Consider the following 16,316-nt stretch of genomic DNA (forward strand, 5'->3'; position numbering starts at 1 on the left):
TGTTAGCTCTGTCTGTATGGTCATGTGTATTGCCACTGTTTCTTTGTGTGTGTGTGTGTCCGTACATGCATGGATGTGTGTTTAATTGTGCAGCCCCAGCACAATCTTCTGACAGCCTGCATGGCGACAGCAGGCCGCAAATCTGACACCTGAGAGCCCAGATGAGGGCCAAGGAGTCTGGGATGCTCTCTGCGGGCTCCTCTGGGGAAGAGGCAGACTCTTAAGACTGCTGATCAATCACACTGACGCTTTCTTTCGGAGCATCAGTTAAAGAGGAAATTGATAAAGCAATTATTGCTTCCCTACTTTTTTTAACAGCTTGACAACTTGAGCCATTGCAAAATTAAATTGACTTGTGTCTTCTAACTACAACAACAAAATACTCGCATTGCTTGCAAATAACAGGTGATTTAAGTCAGAGGAACCCTCAAACCCCTGCCAGATGAACTCACACAGCCCTTTATCAGTTCCCAATGTTTACCTTCATTCGTTATATAAAACTTGATAGTGTTCATTGTTTCATACCCCCAAACTGTTAATAATGTGTTAAGGTTGGTTTGGTCAGCTATCATACTACTACTTCTACTTGGAGAGAAGCTGAATTAATACCTCTATGCTAACTATTTATCCATTACTTTTAGTTTATTATTTTAACAGTTAAGTCAGTAACTTAGCTAACTATGTTAACCAGTTATCCACTACTTTTAGCTAATTATTTCAACCATTAACTTTGACTATTTATTACTACTACACAAGTACTTTTCTATTATCCTTAGCTAATTATTTGAACTGTTTAGTCAGCACTTTTAGCTAATCATTTCAGAAATGTACTTTTAGCTAACTGTTAACACTATGCTAACTATTTATCTATTACTTTTAGCTATTATTTCAATCATTTTCCATTACATTCCGCTGACGGTTTCTACTGTGTACTTTTAGCTCACTATTTTAACCGTTCCTCCATTACTTTTAAGCTAATTATTTGTACTGTTTAGTCATTTACTTTGAGCTATTTATATTTATCTTTTAAGCTACCGGTTAACTTCTGTGCTCACTTTCTAACTAGTTTTCACACTCTTAGAAGACTGCAACATGTTTTGTTTTTGTTACAGCTGAATGATGGGTAAACTAACATTCTTTTATTCAAATCATTATTTCATATTTTTCTTATTAGTTGAGCTACACTATAGTATTTGCATGTGCAAATCAATGATCAAGGTGATGAGGTAGACATTTTACTCGAAATGAATCACTAAATGAAATAATATATGACTCCAGTTAGAACAGATCTACAGTAAAAATAATATTTTCCATCTCAAATTAATTGATGAATCTTGCATTTATAATTTTCTATTTGCATGTATTGCTTTGTGCTGGTTTCCCAAGTAAGTGAACCCATTAACAAATGAAAAATGCCTAAAGTTGCACTCCCCTGACATAAAACTGCTGCCCTGTGAGACCCATTGACGCATTTGAGAGATTTTCAGCAACAGCAGACTGCTGCTGATGAGCTGTCTGGAGATTGTGACCCTGCAGTGAAGCCTCGGGGATTAGAGTGTTGCTCTAATCTGGAATCAGCCAGTGAAGAGATTTATCAGCTGTTAGGCGAGCTAGCATTAGCACTGTTAACGCTCAGTGCCAGCGAGTGCACACAGCTTTGACAGTGTTAGCATGCTAGCAGCTAACATTGTTACGTTTAGTTCACTCTCTTGCAAAAAAAGAGCGACTTCGAGGTTTTGATTTGCAGAAAGTTAAACTTCATAAATGCTGATTATTTTTCCAATGCAGTGCTTTTAAATCCATGTTTTTAAATCTTCTTAGAGCTGTTTATGTTTTCCTCGCAATAATCTGTAGCCTGCTACAAGCTGACTTCCAACTGAGAGGTTCATTAAATAATAGGTGTGCTGCTGCCCTACAAACACACAAAACTCTAATAGACTCTGAGCTGTTGGGTTACTGTGAAGTTCAGCAGACACTAAATCAGATTAGGCACATAATCTATCAAGAGTTTTACCATTTCTGTCCTCAGTGAATCTGCCACTCTTGTCACCAAGCTCATAACAGTTCGCTCTCTTTCTTTATGAAGCATGAGCGCCAATAATAAACAAACAGAATTACATTTCTGAAAAGTAATCCAGTTTTCTATGTCACCTTTCTTGCATCTTCTTCTTGACAGTGTCCCCTCCTGTTAAGTTTAAATAGATGAAAGTAAATCTGAAGTGTGACTCAGTTTGTGTATTTTGTTTTCAACATGACTTGACACGCTCTGGATTAAAGGTAGCTGCTCCCTGGAATGATCGCTATGTTCTTAGAAACCTACTTTAATGTTTAAGTCAGGTTTCTGCTTGTTGTTCCTCTGTCTTGCTCAAAGAAATAACGATTTAATAATTTATGTTGGCATCACATGCTATCAGAAAGTTAAGCTCCAGTAATGAATGCTTATCATTGTGGTCAAAGAGCAGGTGATATTTTTACAATCCCTTTTGTCTGCACAAGCGATAATTTCTCTTTGATGTTTTTCAGTTTCTCTTCTTCAGCTGATTAAGAACGAGTGTTTGAAAACGAAAAAGGCTGGGGAAATATGTTGAGAAGAGCTTTGTTTTGTTCTGGGTGGTTTGTAAATTCCCCCCACCCACTCACATCTGACATTAAAGAGAAATAATCCCTGCAGAACTGCAGAATTGTCAGTGCTCGGTCAGTCAACAGAGCTTGCTCACTGATCTCAGGAAAACAGCCGCTCCACTGTGTCAACAATGACAGAAAACTTCCAGGGTGTGGCTGTTACTCACCCTGTGTCCTGTGAAAAACACACAAACACACAGAGCTCACAAAAAAAATCGGCAACTCCCATAATTCAGCAAGCAAGTGCAAGAGAATGAACTGAAAAAGTAGTCCCATTAGACTTGTGTGTGAGTGCCTGTATGTACGCACACACACATCTTCTCCCTCCTCCTTTGCCTATAACAATCTGACATGTCTTCCACTTATCTGTCTCAATTTACTTTTACTTGATTGATTTTCTCACCCCGTCTGTCTTTCCAACTTTGAGCTGTGTGTGTAGAACTAGAGGAAGGTGTAGGCATCCTTTGTTACTGACCCAATCAACCTTACAGACTTTTATATTTAATTACTGCTGAGTAAGAGCAGCGCGCTGAATTATTAACAGGAAACAGGGTTTATTTTTAGCAAGCGGGCCTCTCCTCTGACACTCTCCAGTGGTTCGCCTTAGATGATGAAACCCCTTTGCAACCCAAAACTACCTTCACAACTTCACTATTAAGTTTATAGAAATAAAGCTCATGGGAAAATACTTATTAGGGTAGCTGCATTTGCTGCCTTTGGCCGATTGGGTCCTCTATCACTTGCTACTTAATTGGTTTGGTTTACACAGTTGCAAGTAAATTCATTTTGGTAATATCCCAGCTGAGCTGACAGTGCACTCGCACTCCAAACACAGAAGTGTTTGTTCTTGTCAAAACCGGATGAGCAAATGATTTAAATCCTCCCTTTGTTTAGGGTTGACTGATCTGGCACCCACACCTCAGGACTCACACCCCCCTACACACACATCAACCCTCAGGGGCTTTAGATACACCCTTTTCAAGTTATATTTCTGGCCAACAATGCCTCTGTTGTGTGTGTTTCAATTGTGCGTGGGACATTTGTGAAACCGTTGATGACTGAATGTGTCTGTCGCACAAAAGACAACTTCCCTCTGCTGTCACAAGGCCAGTGGGCTTTCCCGCTCTTCGGCTGCACGGCACATCTCAACATTTACTAGGTAAGGAAAGAGAGAACAATGACAGCTGAGGTTTTTCCTGTTCATTCATCCACCATGTTGGGTTATGTTAGGGGCGGGTGAAGAGAAGATGAACTCCAGCTCACCCTCATCCTGCTTCTTCTTTAATTCAGCTGCACTCAGAAATTCTGCGAGACTCTGAAGTGTCTTGTTAGCTGGCTTTACTTCTGATGAAGCCAAAAAGATGGTGTCAGGTTAGACTGTCCTGCAGGCAGGAATCCCCTCTCTAATTGGGCTGATATGTTACTGTTTGTCTGTTCTTTACATCTCATACATTCTCCCACTTCCTCTCTCATGCACTGGCTTCCAGCCAGCCAAGCTGCATAGCATACTAAGCTCCACCCATTTATGCAAGTTTGCAATCTGAGCTTGCAGATTTTTTTCTGTTGTTTCCTCTGTTTTTTTGCCCTCCCTGACAAATGGCAGTCACATTGTCGGATTAAGCATGTGTGTTTCTGTGTGCACCGTCAAGTGTGTGATGGCAGCTTAGAGAAACAGGGCAACGGAGCGCAAGACAGACTAGGCAGAGCACATCAATAACAGCACCTCACGACAGAGGTGAGAAGCACTGGAATATCTTGCCTTCTCTATCTCTACTCCTGTTTGTCTGCGTCGGCTCGTTGTCTTTATCTCTTCCTCTCATCCTCCCTCTTCCTCGGCTGTCTCCTCTGCTCCCTCTGTCTATTTCTCTCCCTCCTTCCCTCCTACTCCCCCCCGCTGTCTCGAGAGTGTGTTGGAGCCGGTAGCAGGTACAGCAGGAGCCCATTAGTGCAGAGCCCCGCTCTGATTGGATAAGCCGGAGAAACCGGGAGACTGCCTCTGAATAATTGATGTGCATTGTGCAGACGCTGGACAAGGGAAAAAGACAGATCAGAGAGCAAGGGAGGAGAAAGAGAGTGAGCAAAAGAAAAGAAGAGAGAAAGACAGGAGTGGGGAGAGGAAGTAAGAAAGAAAGAGTGAGCAGAGTAAGGGATATGTGCAGAGAGTGAGAGTGATAAGGCGCAGGCAGGAGGCTTGGAAGCAGCAAAAGCTTTGAGAGTTGCCACTGGCCTCTGCGGGAACAGGAGCATTTGTGACACTTGAGTCTTTTCTCTGCGCTATGAAGGGAATAAGATGAGATGTGCAGGGACTTTACTTGGTTCTGGGTAAGTATGTGTGTGTGTGTGTGTGTGTGTGTGTGTGTGTGTGTGTGTGTGTGTGTGCGCGTATGTGTGCTGTCCACGTGTGTATTTCTGCACAACTATTTGGTATATTATTTGAGTGTGTTTGCATGCATGGGGCAGAATCAGAGGTTAACAGAGGCCAACTGAGCATGTGATGTTGTTCTAAGATGATGCACTTAGAATTGCAGTAATTGAAGTAGAATTTGTCCAGTTTTATTTTAAAAGTATATGCTCTTACACTGTCTAAATGTAAAATCTTTAGTTGCAACTGTGCGCTTACATAATTTTGTGTGTTGCAGCTGTAATTTAGGCCATAAAACATAATCAATTCTGTCTCGCATGGTGGGCTAGTGTGACTGTAGTATATAAAGCACTGGCTGCACACAAGACAGGATCAGGGCAGATCAGCTGACCACAGGTTGACCTACATGCTGTTCTGTCATAGGGTTGTTCAGAGTGGGTTTTTTGTCTGTGTGTGCACTCTGCACAAGCATGCACCGACATGTGTAGTGGTTCATTTTTTGCTAATTTCTGGGCTATGTGGATAAAGGTTGCAGTCGAGGTTGTGGTTATGTTTGGGTTAATGTGTCCGAAAATTAAAAAAGTTATGTTTGGGGTTTAAGGTGAGTTTAAATTTGAGGGGATTGTACAGGACTGATTCCAAAAAAGTTGGTGTGTAAAATGTAAATACAAAAAGAATGCATCACATTCAGAATGATTGTATATATTTACAAAATCAGTTTTAACATTAATTATCCTGTCTTTATGTTATGTTTGTTAAGTGAATTTAAGTGGAAAGGGATTTGAAAATCTTTGCATTCTGTTTTTATTAAAACATTTTACAGCATCCAAACTTTTTGGGGGATCAGGGTTGTAGGTCATGTTTAGTGTTAGAGAAATAAAATTGAACTGTAAAAAAGACAGAACAAACATGTTTGGATCAGATGGCATTTAGTTTATTTGACATTGCACATATGCAAATTCCATAACGACACACTCAATTTCCATTGCTATAAATAGTATGATTGTGTGAATCCTAGTGATGAGGCGACATCATACATCTTCCAATTTATGGCACCGAAAGGAGCACTTCAGTGTAAAGAGTCTATGTGTGTTAGTGTATGTGGTTCTATATCAGGAGAAGATGACCCACTTTTCAGCTGTGGATCCTTTTTAAGTTGTTGACCTGTGCTTGGAGCCAGAGCCTGTCTGCCTGTCCACTCATTAGGAGAGAAGGAGGGGGAGGAGAGGGGGGAGCGTAGTCGTGGACAGACAATGCAGTTAGATCAGTGCACAGAGAGACCTGCTTTTGCTTTGCTTCTCTCTTTCAGTGGTGTTTAAAACTATTAAATGTACCTGTTCTTGTCAAATGTATGTCTCATAAAGGGAAACAACATGAAGGCTGGTCAGGCAATAGAAATAACATGATGCTGCAGGCTATACAATCAACCTTAAAACTGACAACTTAATCGCTCCTGCAAACTATAACACTTTCTTCCATTGACCTGTGTGTAACACAATACGACTTCCAGCTAGCTGCCGCGGAGCTGCAGCACTTCCTGTTAGCCTGAGCAGGGTGTAAACCGCTGAAACCGTCTGCATCCTCAACCTCACAGCCACATGCAGCCACTCTCCCCCTCTAGCCTTCCTGCTTTCTCTCTGGCTCCAACGCTTTGTTTGTATCGCTTACGTTACGCACTTCTGTGACCTCCAGTGACTGCTGAGTATGTCCCATCAGGCTGTTTAGTGACTCACTCACGACATTTGACTTTGAACTGTGTGTGCGGCCTACATTTTATTTTAAATTGGGGTTTTTTTTGCAGTTTCTGCTTTTCTGTGAATCATTGCCATGCTCGACACCCCTCCCTCCTTCCCACTGACAGCAAGTGGCAAAGTTAAGTTTTGTTAGAGAGTTTTTACCTGAGAGAATAATTTCTAGTAGGACAAACTGATGTCAGGTACTGATAGCACTGAGGGTGGAGCTCTTAGTGCCCCAGGCTACACACTATTCTTGCAGGATGTGTTTCAGGAAACACTCGTTAAATTCCTCAGTCTTGTTAATCACTTCCTTACCTATTCAGTGTGTGTTGACATCCTCTCATGGCCACTCCTCAAGAAATTCTTCCTTTGCTAATTCACCTGGAGAAAAGGCCACAGTTGGAATTTCATCACGTTTTAATCACTGTTTTATTTCATGAAACAGAAGCCTCAGGAAATCTCAGAATTCCTGATTGTGTTTTTCACCCTAATGATTTCATTGAAGGAACAACAGTGTGAGATGAAAGACATATTGTGGAAGTTGAGACAAGTAGTGTGTCTGGTTATAATTAGGCATGTGATATTTACTAGTTCCCCTCCAGTGGTGGGAAGCTGCGCGTGGCTGATAAGAGCAGTTCATTCACAGCTTGCTGTTCTCTGATGCTCTTCCTCGCCGTGTGAGGCGCTTTACTGTATAAGCACATCTTCACAAAGCCCAGACACCGACTGTGTTTGTTTACCCACCAACACACACCTCTGTTTCCATATTTACCTTCTGTTTTTTTCTTCTTCTGTTTTCGTACATATGCCTGTGTTCCCATACCTGTGTGCCAATGTGTATTTCCCTGTTTGCTTTGACATGCCTTTGAGTGCAACTGTGCATATTTACTGCACACTGTGTGTGACTCAGATGTGGATAATGGGTGTGTGATCGAATGTAGGATCACTGTGAGTGTTGTGACAGTTCTCTGATACAGATGTGGAAGGCCGTGACCCCAGGCTTAGCACTGTAAGCAGGACAGGCTGACTCACGGAGCGTCTGACGCAGATACACTGGCCACCTGAATTTCATATCACAGCGAAGATGTAGGTCAGATCCCTAGGTCAATGTCATAACCCCTGTCATAACAAATGTACCCAAAGTAAACCTGTAGAGCTGTTTAATCATGTGGTCTGTTATTTCACTCGGCATCACAAGATACACAAACATACCTCATCAAATAGAAGAGAAACTTGATACCGGAAAGATAATTAATCAGCAACTATAGCAGCAACTTTACATTGATATTTGTATTTCCCTAAAAAAAAGCCACATTTTATTGGTTTATTTTTCTGTTATATTTAGGAAAAAGCTGATTGCTGAAATTCATTTCTCACTATTCTGCATATTCCAAGAAAATTATTACCGGATTCATTAATACTAAAAATATTGTTAATTTCGGCGAGATATATTGCATGGAGTGGAAAAAGTTCAGCCCACGATACGCTTCATTTTGACCCTTTTCATAACATTTTTTTGTGTCTTCACAGAGGAAGTATTTTAGGGTGTAAGTGAGATTCTAAATAGTGGCTGACCAATATGCTGATCAATTTGCTGAACATTTAATTCAATTAAATGAACATTTATTTAACACTGTTGTTGTCTGCATTGTCTCTGCATGTTTAAGTAAGTCAAGACCCTGTCAGAAGTGCACTTGTGCAAAAATATCAACTTATTAAATATCCACAGCTAATCAAACAACTAAACTTTGTTAAAAATAAACAACAACAACAAATTAATGAAAAATGAATAGTTTTAGTCTACTTAACAGCAGATATCAGCACCTCCTTGCTTCTGAGAGAGAACACACATTTTTTAACTTATACATGGATAACAATGACCTTTCTTGATGCAGCTCAGTGAAATACTATAATAAACAAGAAATATGTCTTGTGCGCGCAGGCACAGGACAAAGCTTTTATCTCAAAATGGCATTAATTGGCCAGATTAAGTCTGCCACTAATTATAGATACATTTGGGAAAACATTAAAGACCACTTCAAATATGAAAATGGGTACACAAAGTATATGAGCTTTGTATCCTTGTGCTTGTCCTTTGTAGTCCCTGACTCGTTGTATAACAGCACACAGATTGAGAGTATCTGACTCATGAGTATGATGATTTAAAGCTGCTATAAATACAATGCAGTGAGCCTCAGTCCAGCTCAGTTGGACTCTGCACGCCCCACGATGCATTAAAAATGTATTAGAGCTGTTTGTTGTTTTTTGTGGCCACATGCGACTTCCCACCCTGAGCTCCGACATTTTGCACCTCTAATCAGATCCTGCCGTCATACTGCATTATGTTTGGTGTTCATGCTGATTCTTATAACTCTGCCCCGTTTAAAAATGTGTAATTTGAACCCCACAGAAACCAGCACCTGCAGGAGATGTCAGAGTGACTCAGGTAGAGCTACCCTCCCTTCTGGGCTGCAGCATCTCTTTGGCTTGTGACCCACACACATCCAGGGGAGGAGGGGATCTGCCCACTCCCTCCATCTCCACCTGTCCTCTGTCTAGCATCCTTCCATCCATCTTCTCCCCCCTCTGTCCTAACGTCTGGTGTACTGCCAGAGGTCGTGGATGAAATTCTGTCAAACCAGCCAGAAAACAAAACTGCATTGCTTTACCAATGCAAAAAGGAAAATTACGGAAAATTTAAAAAAGTAAATGAAATTAAAAAAAACATTTGAAGTTAGAGACTGTTTCAGATTGATCAGTGTGAACAGTTAGCTACATTAAAGGCCTGGTTTGAGTTGAGTGTGATTTCTGACACAGCGCTGTCTCTCTGCAGGGCATGTTTGAGTTGTTCTGCCTCTAAGCTGTTGAGACTAAAGCCCATTTGATATGCTCTTCTCTTGGAAGAAGTTGGCTGAACAGAGAGGGGGCAGGATGGGGGATATCATTGACTGCTTAAATGGCTTCCATTACACTTCTGCAAAAAGCATGACTTTTTTTTTATTTCGCAGGATTTTATATCCCCTCCATATTTGTCTTTTGCATAATATTTTGTACCCACACAGCATAGACCTACCTGCCAGTGCTTTACAGACCTCTGCCTATGATATCTATTCTAAATTGCTTCTTTGTTATCATCCCACACATTGTCTCAGAAGGCTTCTATGTCTAGTGCTGCAGTGTTCATGCTCAGAAAGTGTAATTTTTCATGTAGTATTTCCTCCTTTGTCTGTGTTGTTATCAACAAACCTACAGAAGAGCTGCATGCACGGTATTACATGTCTGTATCAAAGCCTGGTGTGTCCGGTGTTGGTGGGCATGATTTGGCTGATATTTGGTCATTTCAGGACCAGAGGTGATGAAAGGATGAACAATATAAGAGCAGGGCTGTGCAATTCATCCCAAGATTCAATATATTTAGACTGATTGAGAATTTCTTGCATAATTAGCAAAATGTATTTGCAGAATACCACACAAACTTATACATGAGCTTTTGTGCAAACATAGTTTGCTAACGAAGCCTCCAAGTTTTTACTTTGAGCATTCACAGTAACATCCCGAGGTTGCAGTGTGTGGAGTAGTTCATGCAGCTACATTCAGTTCTACAAAACCTCCTCCGTGCCATTCATTGCCACCAGTGTTTGCTTTGTGTTATCATCCAAACAAATGAGGCTGCAACATGTAGCATCTCCTTTACTAAAGGGTTACTTGAAAGTAGCACCTAAAACATTAATTAAATAATGCAACAAACAGCGAAACCCTCCAGCTGATACCATATCAGTAATGTATCAGTGATGCCATATCAATATCATGACATCGTAGTGTAGAGGAAGCAGGTGCACTGAAACTCAGTGGGGTATAATATGTCAAAACGACAAACTGCAATGTGTTTGTTTCCCTAAAACAGGAAGAATGTGGCACTCTGATGAAGCCTTTGAAAACTTGAAAACTCATCAGCAGTTTTATCTGTGAGATTGTTGTAAATAAGCACACCAAAATGATCAAGGCATGAGCTGATTCTTTTCATTTCATTTCCACTTGAGTGTTACATTTCTCTCGTGTTTGATTTGGGGAAACAAACAAGTTTATAATTGCTTTTGAAAATCTGAAGTAGTAGTAGTAAGTACTTGGGTCTTGGTGATACACTTTAGCTGGCACATTTGCTCTGGTCAATTACTCCATATTCTGCTGTTAAGCATGTTTGTTGGGTGGCACTTGTGCTGGTTGACATTGTTGAGAAAGGTAAATAATATCTTCCTCCACATATCCCTTTGTAGTTGTAGATTTGTAGCTGTCGTGTTGAAGTGATTCTATGCCACTCCTAGACTTTAAATGTGTTTGTGCCATTTTGGAGTGCCTTTGCAACTTTTCAAGCCAAAGCCATAAAAATAGTCTGGAACACAAGCATTTGCACTTAGAAATAGTTGGACTATTTTTTTTTTTTCATCCCAAAATTGCACAGTGCTTTGTGCTTGGTAAGCTGCCGTTTTAACACAGAGGATGTCATGAGCTCTAGAATTACTGATGGGGTGCAGGAGAGAATAAAATCTGTTTGCAGCCACTGAAAATGCCATTTCAGTGTGTGGAGTTCACTTCATCGCTGGCATTTGACATGCACAGGCACAAAATTAGGCCATTTCAGCAAGTTCTTCTCTTCTCTATAGGGCAATTGCTCTGTAAAACTAAAATTATGCTTCACTATGTAGTCATATAACACCTTTTGTTCAGTAATTCACACCTGGGAACTGTCCCGCACAATGACACTCTGCTGCTGGTATCAGCATCTCCACTGAAAGAGTTGAGTGTTAACTGTCTTGCTAAAGAGCATAGAAGTTCATGGAGAGGTGAGGGTGTCTCGCTCACCTTCCCGAGCCTCATCTGCTGTGATGAAGCATGCATGTGGCGAATGGAGGGCTTGTTGTTGAGGTGCACACATTTAAAATGTCCTCAGAAAGTGAGCGATCTTTCATGATTTAACAGGCAAATGATATGCTTGAAGGCTTTTACCACACACAGATGCTTGTCCCCACTCTCTGCACTATCAGAGTTCATAGTAATTAGCATTGGGGTTTCCTTGTAAAAGAGGACTTGTACACACACTCTGTCATTAGTTAATGGGCCTTGCAGCCTGTTACCAGGGCTTACTCTCCCTCCCTGCTGCTCCCAGAGGGGCTGAGGTGAGGTGAGAATGAGCCAGGGCTTCTGCTATCAGTCAGCCATACAGCGATAAATACAGCCAGAGTGAGGAAGGCCCATATGTCTCTGGGCATTACTCAATTAAAAGCTGCAGCTAAGAAATGGAGTAGTTTGGAGAGTGTCAGCTTGTGTTCTGCTGGCAGAGGACAGAACAGACCACTTGTTAGGGAGAGGTCTTTGTGTCAAGGCTCATTACAGAGAATCTAATGAAAACACCTCAACACAACCCAGCAGCTGCAGATCACAGGCTGTGTAAAAGAAGTGACGTCTGTAAAGTAAAGCCAGTGCAGAAGTACCTTGACCCTGCACTCTTTCTAATTGCAAGCAGGTAGCAACTCTGCTGATTGTGAAAAGAGGTTGTATGGATTGTATAGAAGTCTATGAATAAATTATCTTACTTCTCAATCGCTAGCTTCATGTCTTCATCAATACATTATGTTGTTAGTTTTGTAAATGTTGCTCCAGATGAGAATAAATCAGATGATGAAGCAGGGTATGACTTCTGGTGGGGCTACCGTATGATTGTTGAATAATAATTTATCCTAAGCAAGGGTCAAAGCACAGAAGGTGTCTTATGTTGTACAGATTGTAAAACCGATTGAGGCAAATTTGTGATAATAGGTAACATATATAAATTAAAAATGGACTTGAGTTCACTAGATTTTCCACAGCGTATCGAGGACTCAGGGGCAGACAGATTGGATGTATATATATGCATTTGCATTGAGTCAATCTGATTCATCCTCTCGTCCATATATGGTTCCATAATAACATGATAGCAACGACCAAAAAGCAAGATCGAACCGCCAAATTGCTCAACTCCAGGCTTAAAAACAGCAGTCCACAACCCATGGGGTGATGTCACCATGTCTAGATCCACTTTTTTTTTTTTTTTTACAGTCAAGGCTTCAGACTGAGGCCTGATTGTCAGTGCAGCAGTGTGTAGACTTTAAAAAGAAGATTTGACTTCTTGAGCAGTCTTAAGTGCATTTTAATGTCTCCGCTTGCAGTGTAAAGGTATGAATGGTGAGATTAGCCTAGATAAACTCAATTATCGGATTTCTATGGGATCAGCAGCAGCTTCTCTCAAAAGGCAGGGAAATACACCTTAAAACATCTCCAAACAAGGATGGCATGTCTAAGTAAACTATGATGTAATTTCCATAATTTAATAGACGCAGACAGGAATGTTATTAGCAAAAAAAAGAAGACAGTAACTGCTATCCTACTCCTCTTCACAGGCTCCTGCATTTATTTCAAACTATATTTTGTGAGTATTCAGGGAGAAAAACTGATGATATTAGACTAACAACCCTCCGTGCTGGAGGAGGTGCCTTCAGGCAACACCGCCACAGGCTCCCGATAAGCCTAATGTTTCAAACTGTAGCTACAATCTCTCTGCTTTCTTACCCAACTGTAAACTGTCGTGTCAACACTTGATCAAGTAGCACTGACATTCTGCAGAGCTGCTACTTGATCCTCTGGATATCCAGTGTTTGGGCAAAAGCTTGGCTAAACTCACCATTTAACATTCAAGCTGCATGCAGAGACGGAAGAAAAATATCCATGAGTTCATCCCTCTCCGTGTGAGGAGGAAAACGAACACCATTTCCTCAAAACTGAGCTATCTCTTTGATCCCGCTTGTTGCAGAATATGCTCATCATGAACCAAAGTTATAACTTCATGGCGTTGGAAATCAATCTCTAGACACTTTCGGGCTTTGCTTCACAGTGATTCCACTTAGTATCATGCAAGACAGTTCATCTACCTTTTTTACAGTCTGCATAGTTTTAATAAGCATTGTATAACCAACTTATCTGTAACCACGGAAGCCGCTGGTGTACAGGCAGCATCCAGTGAATAAGGTTTTAACAAAGATGCTTTTAGTAGTTGGCCTCGGCTCATCTCCAACAGGTAGCTGTTCATGCCCTCGGCATAAAATGTACGACTTACACACAAGTTGTAAAACAAATGGGAATAAATGGAAAGGTGAAAGATTCAAAATGAGAGAGGTGTAATGAGACATTTCTTTATATTTTTTGTTGGCTCGATCGTCTGTGCTCTTGGCATCTGTTCCTCTTTGTCTCTATTAGTGAGTTTGAACAGAACATCTTAATTAATAACACTATGGACTGTTTTTTTGTTTTCAACACACAATGACTGAAAGGATTGCTGGTGTGTACAGTATGTGAGAGGTATTTAATGCGGAGTAAAGTGAGAGGTAGCGTAGTTGCGGGTGTGTGATGGTGTTGGCAGGGGTTTTACCACAGGGGACTGTGAGGTGAAAACAAGGTCATGTAAACTGTACTAAGCTTGCTAAATAAGAACATTGCCAAGAGCTGCCCCTCACTCTATTATGGATGACTTCTGGCCTTGGCAGCTTGTTAGATTTGGTGACTTGTCACCACACTGATATGATAAGTCACCGCCTCTTTTTTTTTTCCGCCTCTGCCTCTCTATCTTTCTCTCTCTCACTTGTGCTTGGAGCTGTTCTTCAGGTCTAAATGGTGGGTTGCCAGTCGAAGAGACAGTCCCCTCGCTGCAGAGGTGGTGATTTAGTGGGGAGATAAGCTCCACGTAATGGCAGGGTGGAATAATTCCTCTTTAACTAGGAGGCTTGGCTCTCTCCACCCTCCAGAAGAAAATGTTGCTGCTCCTCTGCTTTGTTCTTCATTCCTCTCCTCTCTTTTTCTCCCTCTCCTTTTTTTGTTTTTGTTTTTAAGTAGCAACTTGTCAGATCAGATTTTAATCGTTTAGAAAACATGATGCATTGGAAGTACCTGAAGCCTGATTGATGTGAGATTTTTTTCCAGACAAATACCTAAATGGTGGCCACTATAGTACATTTTTTAAATGGGGTAAAAAAAAGTAAAAAAAAAATTATGGATTGTGCAACAATTTTGCATGAGTAAGATGATGCAAACAAAGGGTCCTTTCTTAAACAAATAATTAAGGGAATATTTAACATACTTCTACTTTATAGGCCTACACACAACATATCACTCTGTCAACCAAGCCTCTGTCAACCAAGCCAAAATTTAGCCTTGGTGTATTATAATGTACTTACAAATTACAAAAAATACCATTTCAATTCACAGCTATTGGTTCATCGTTTCCATTTACAACCATGTTTTTATTTTATTTCCTTCACAAGGCATTCTGACATTCTGACAGACATTTGCTGAGTGTGGCCTTGTAAATCATCACAATTCAATGCCAATTTCAATGTCACATCCTGTTTAAACCTCAATATATTTCTTGAGGGCACAATCATTAAAAAAAAAAAACCCTCTACATCTTGAAACCCCAAACCTGGCAACAGCACTTCTTACAAGCTGGTGTATCTGGGTCTACATGGCTAAAAATAGCATCTTAAATTATTTAATTAAGTAGTGAGCACTGTAACCTTTCTTTTGTTTGTTTGTCGAGACAACTTTCCACAATCAAAGATGCAGCGTGTTTGAATAAGCTGCATGACTCTGATCGATTCAAGAATGACAAGTTGATTGACAATTTGGAAAAACATTCAGTAAATTGGCACAATATGAGAAAAAAAATCTTGTCTTCATGAAGAGGATGAGAAGGCTGAAATGACTGATTAGTCCTTAGAGACATAAGAGGACAGGGAAAGTGTGAAGAAAAATGAAGTGGTGGTGATGAGTGGAGGAAGTGGAGGAGAGAAGATATCAGTTTCTTACTTCCTAAATAGATCATATCTGTAACCCCAATCACTCCGTCTCTGTCCGCCTCTCACGCTCCATTTCAGCCGCTCCCTCTCTGTGGCAGGAAAACTGGGAGGTCCTTTGTGCTGTAGAGAGAATTCAGTTTTATATTTTACACTGCAGGTACAGATGATGTGATGTAACTGTTGTGAAATTCACACAGGCACATAATGCACGTAGGTTTATTGAGTTAGACTGCCCCCTGGAGGCCGTAGCAGTAACATCACGCCGAATGGCTCTGGACATGAGCGTACGATTCAGTCCTCTGCACTGCTCAGAGAGCTGACAGGGTAAATCTATTCATTTGAGGTTGACATTTAAAAGTGTGACGATGGAAACAAGAATATCCACAGGTAGAGCCTTAAACATGCACTCAATGCCACATGAGTTCACAGTGCAGAGCCATGTTGATGCAGGCAAATGTGTGCACGGAGAGGAAACTAACGCGCGCATATGTGTCTGTGTCTGTGTGTTTCCCTCGCAGCCCTGCTGTCGTCGTGGTGCGAGGAGCTGGGTCGTCTCCTCCTGCTGCGTCACCAGAAGAGCAGGCAGAACGAACCGCAGGGAAAAGTCCCCATGCAGCCCAGCATGAACAGCATGAAGCCCGGCCTCACACACAGGTCAGTGGGGAGTCTCCGAGACATCTCCTGTCAGATGAATAAAGAATGCGCTTATTTTAC

The 16,316-nt window shown here is 41.1% G+C and overlaps 1 protein-coding gene across 2 annotated transcripts in view; it reads left to right on the forward strand.

Moving 5' to 3' along the window:
* The window catches only part of zmiz1a (zinc finger, MIZ-type containing 1a), a 108,241-nt gene that overhangs the window by 81,188 nt on the left and 10,737 nt on the right, over positions 1-16,316 (forward strand). The window contains exons 7-8 of one of the 2 annotated variants that reach the window (XM_059359072.1): positions 9,131-9,166; positions 16,121-16,256. In XM_059359072.1, the coding sequence (XP_059215055.1) occupies positions 9,131-9,166; positions 16,121-16,256 (172 nt within the window). The remainder of the gene's footprint in view (positions 1-9,130; positions 9,167-16,120; positions 16,257-16,316) is intronic. The other variant, XM_059359074.1, reaches the window with a different exon arrangement.

The sequence above is a fragment of the Centropristis striata genome, chromosome 20 (genome assembly GCF_030273125.1).
Source record: "Centropristis striata isolate RG_2023a ecotype Rhode Island chromosome 20, C.striata_1.0, whole genome shotgun sequence".
Lineage (NCBI taxonomy): Eukaryota > Metazoa > Chordata > Actinopteri > Perciformes > Serranidae > Centropristis > Centropristis striata.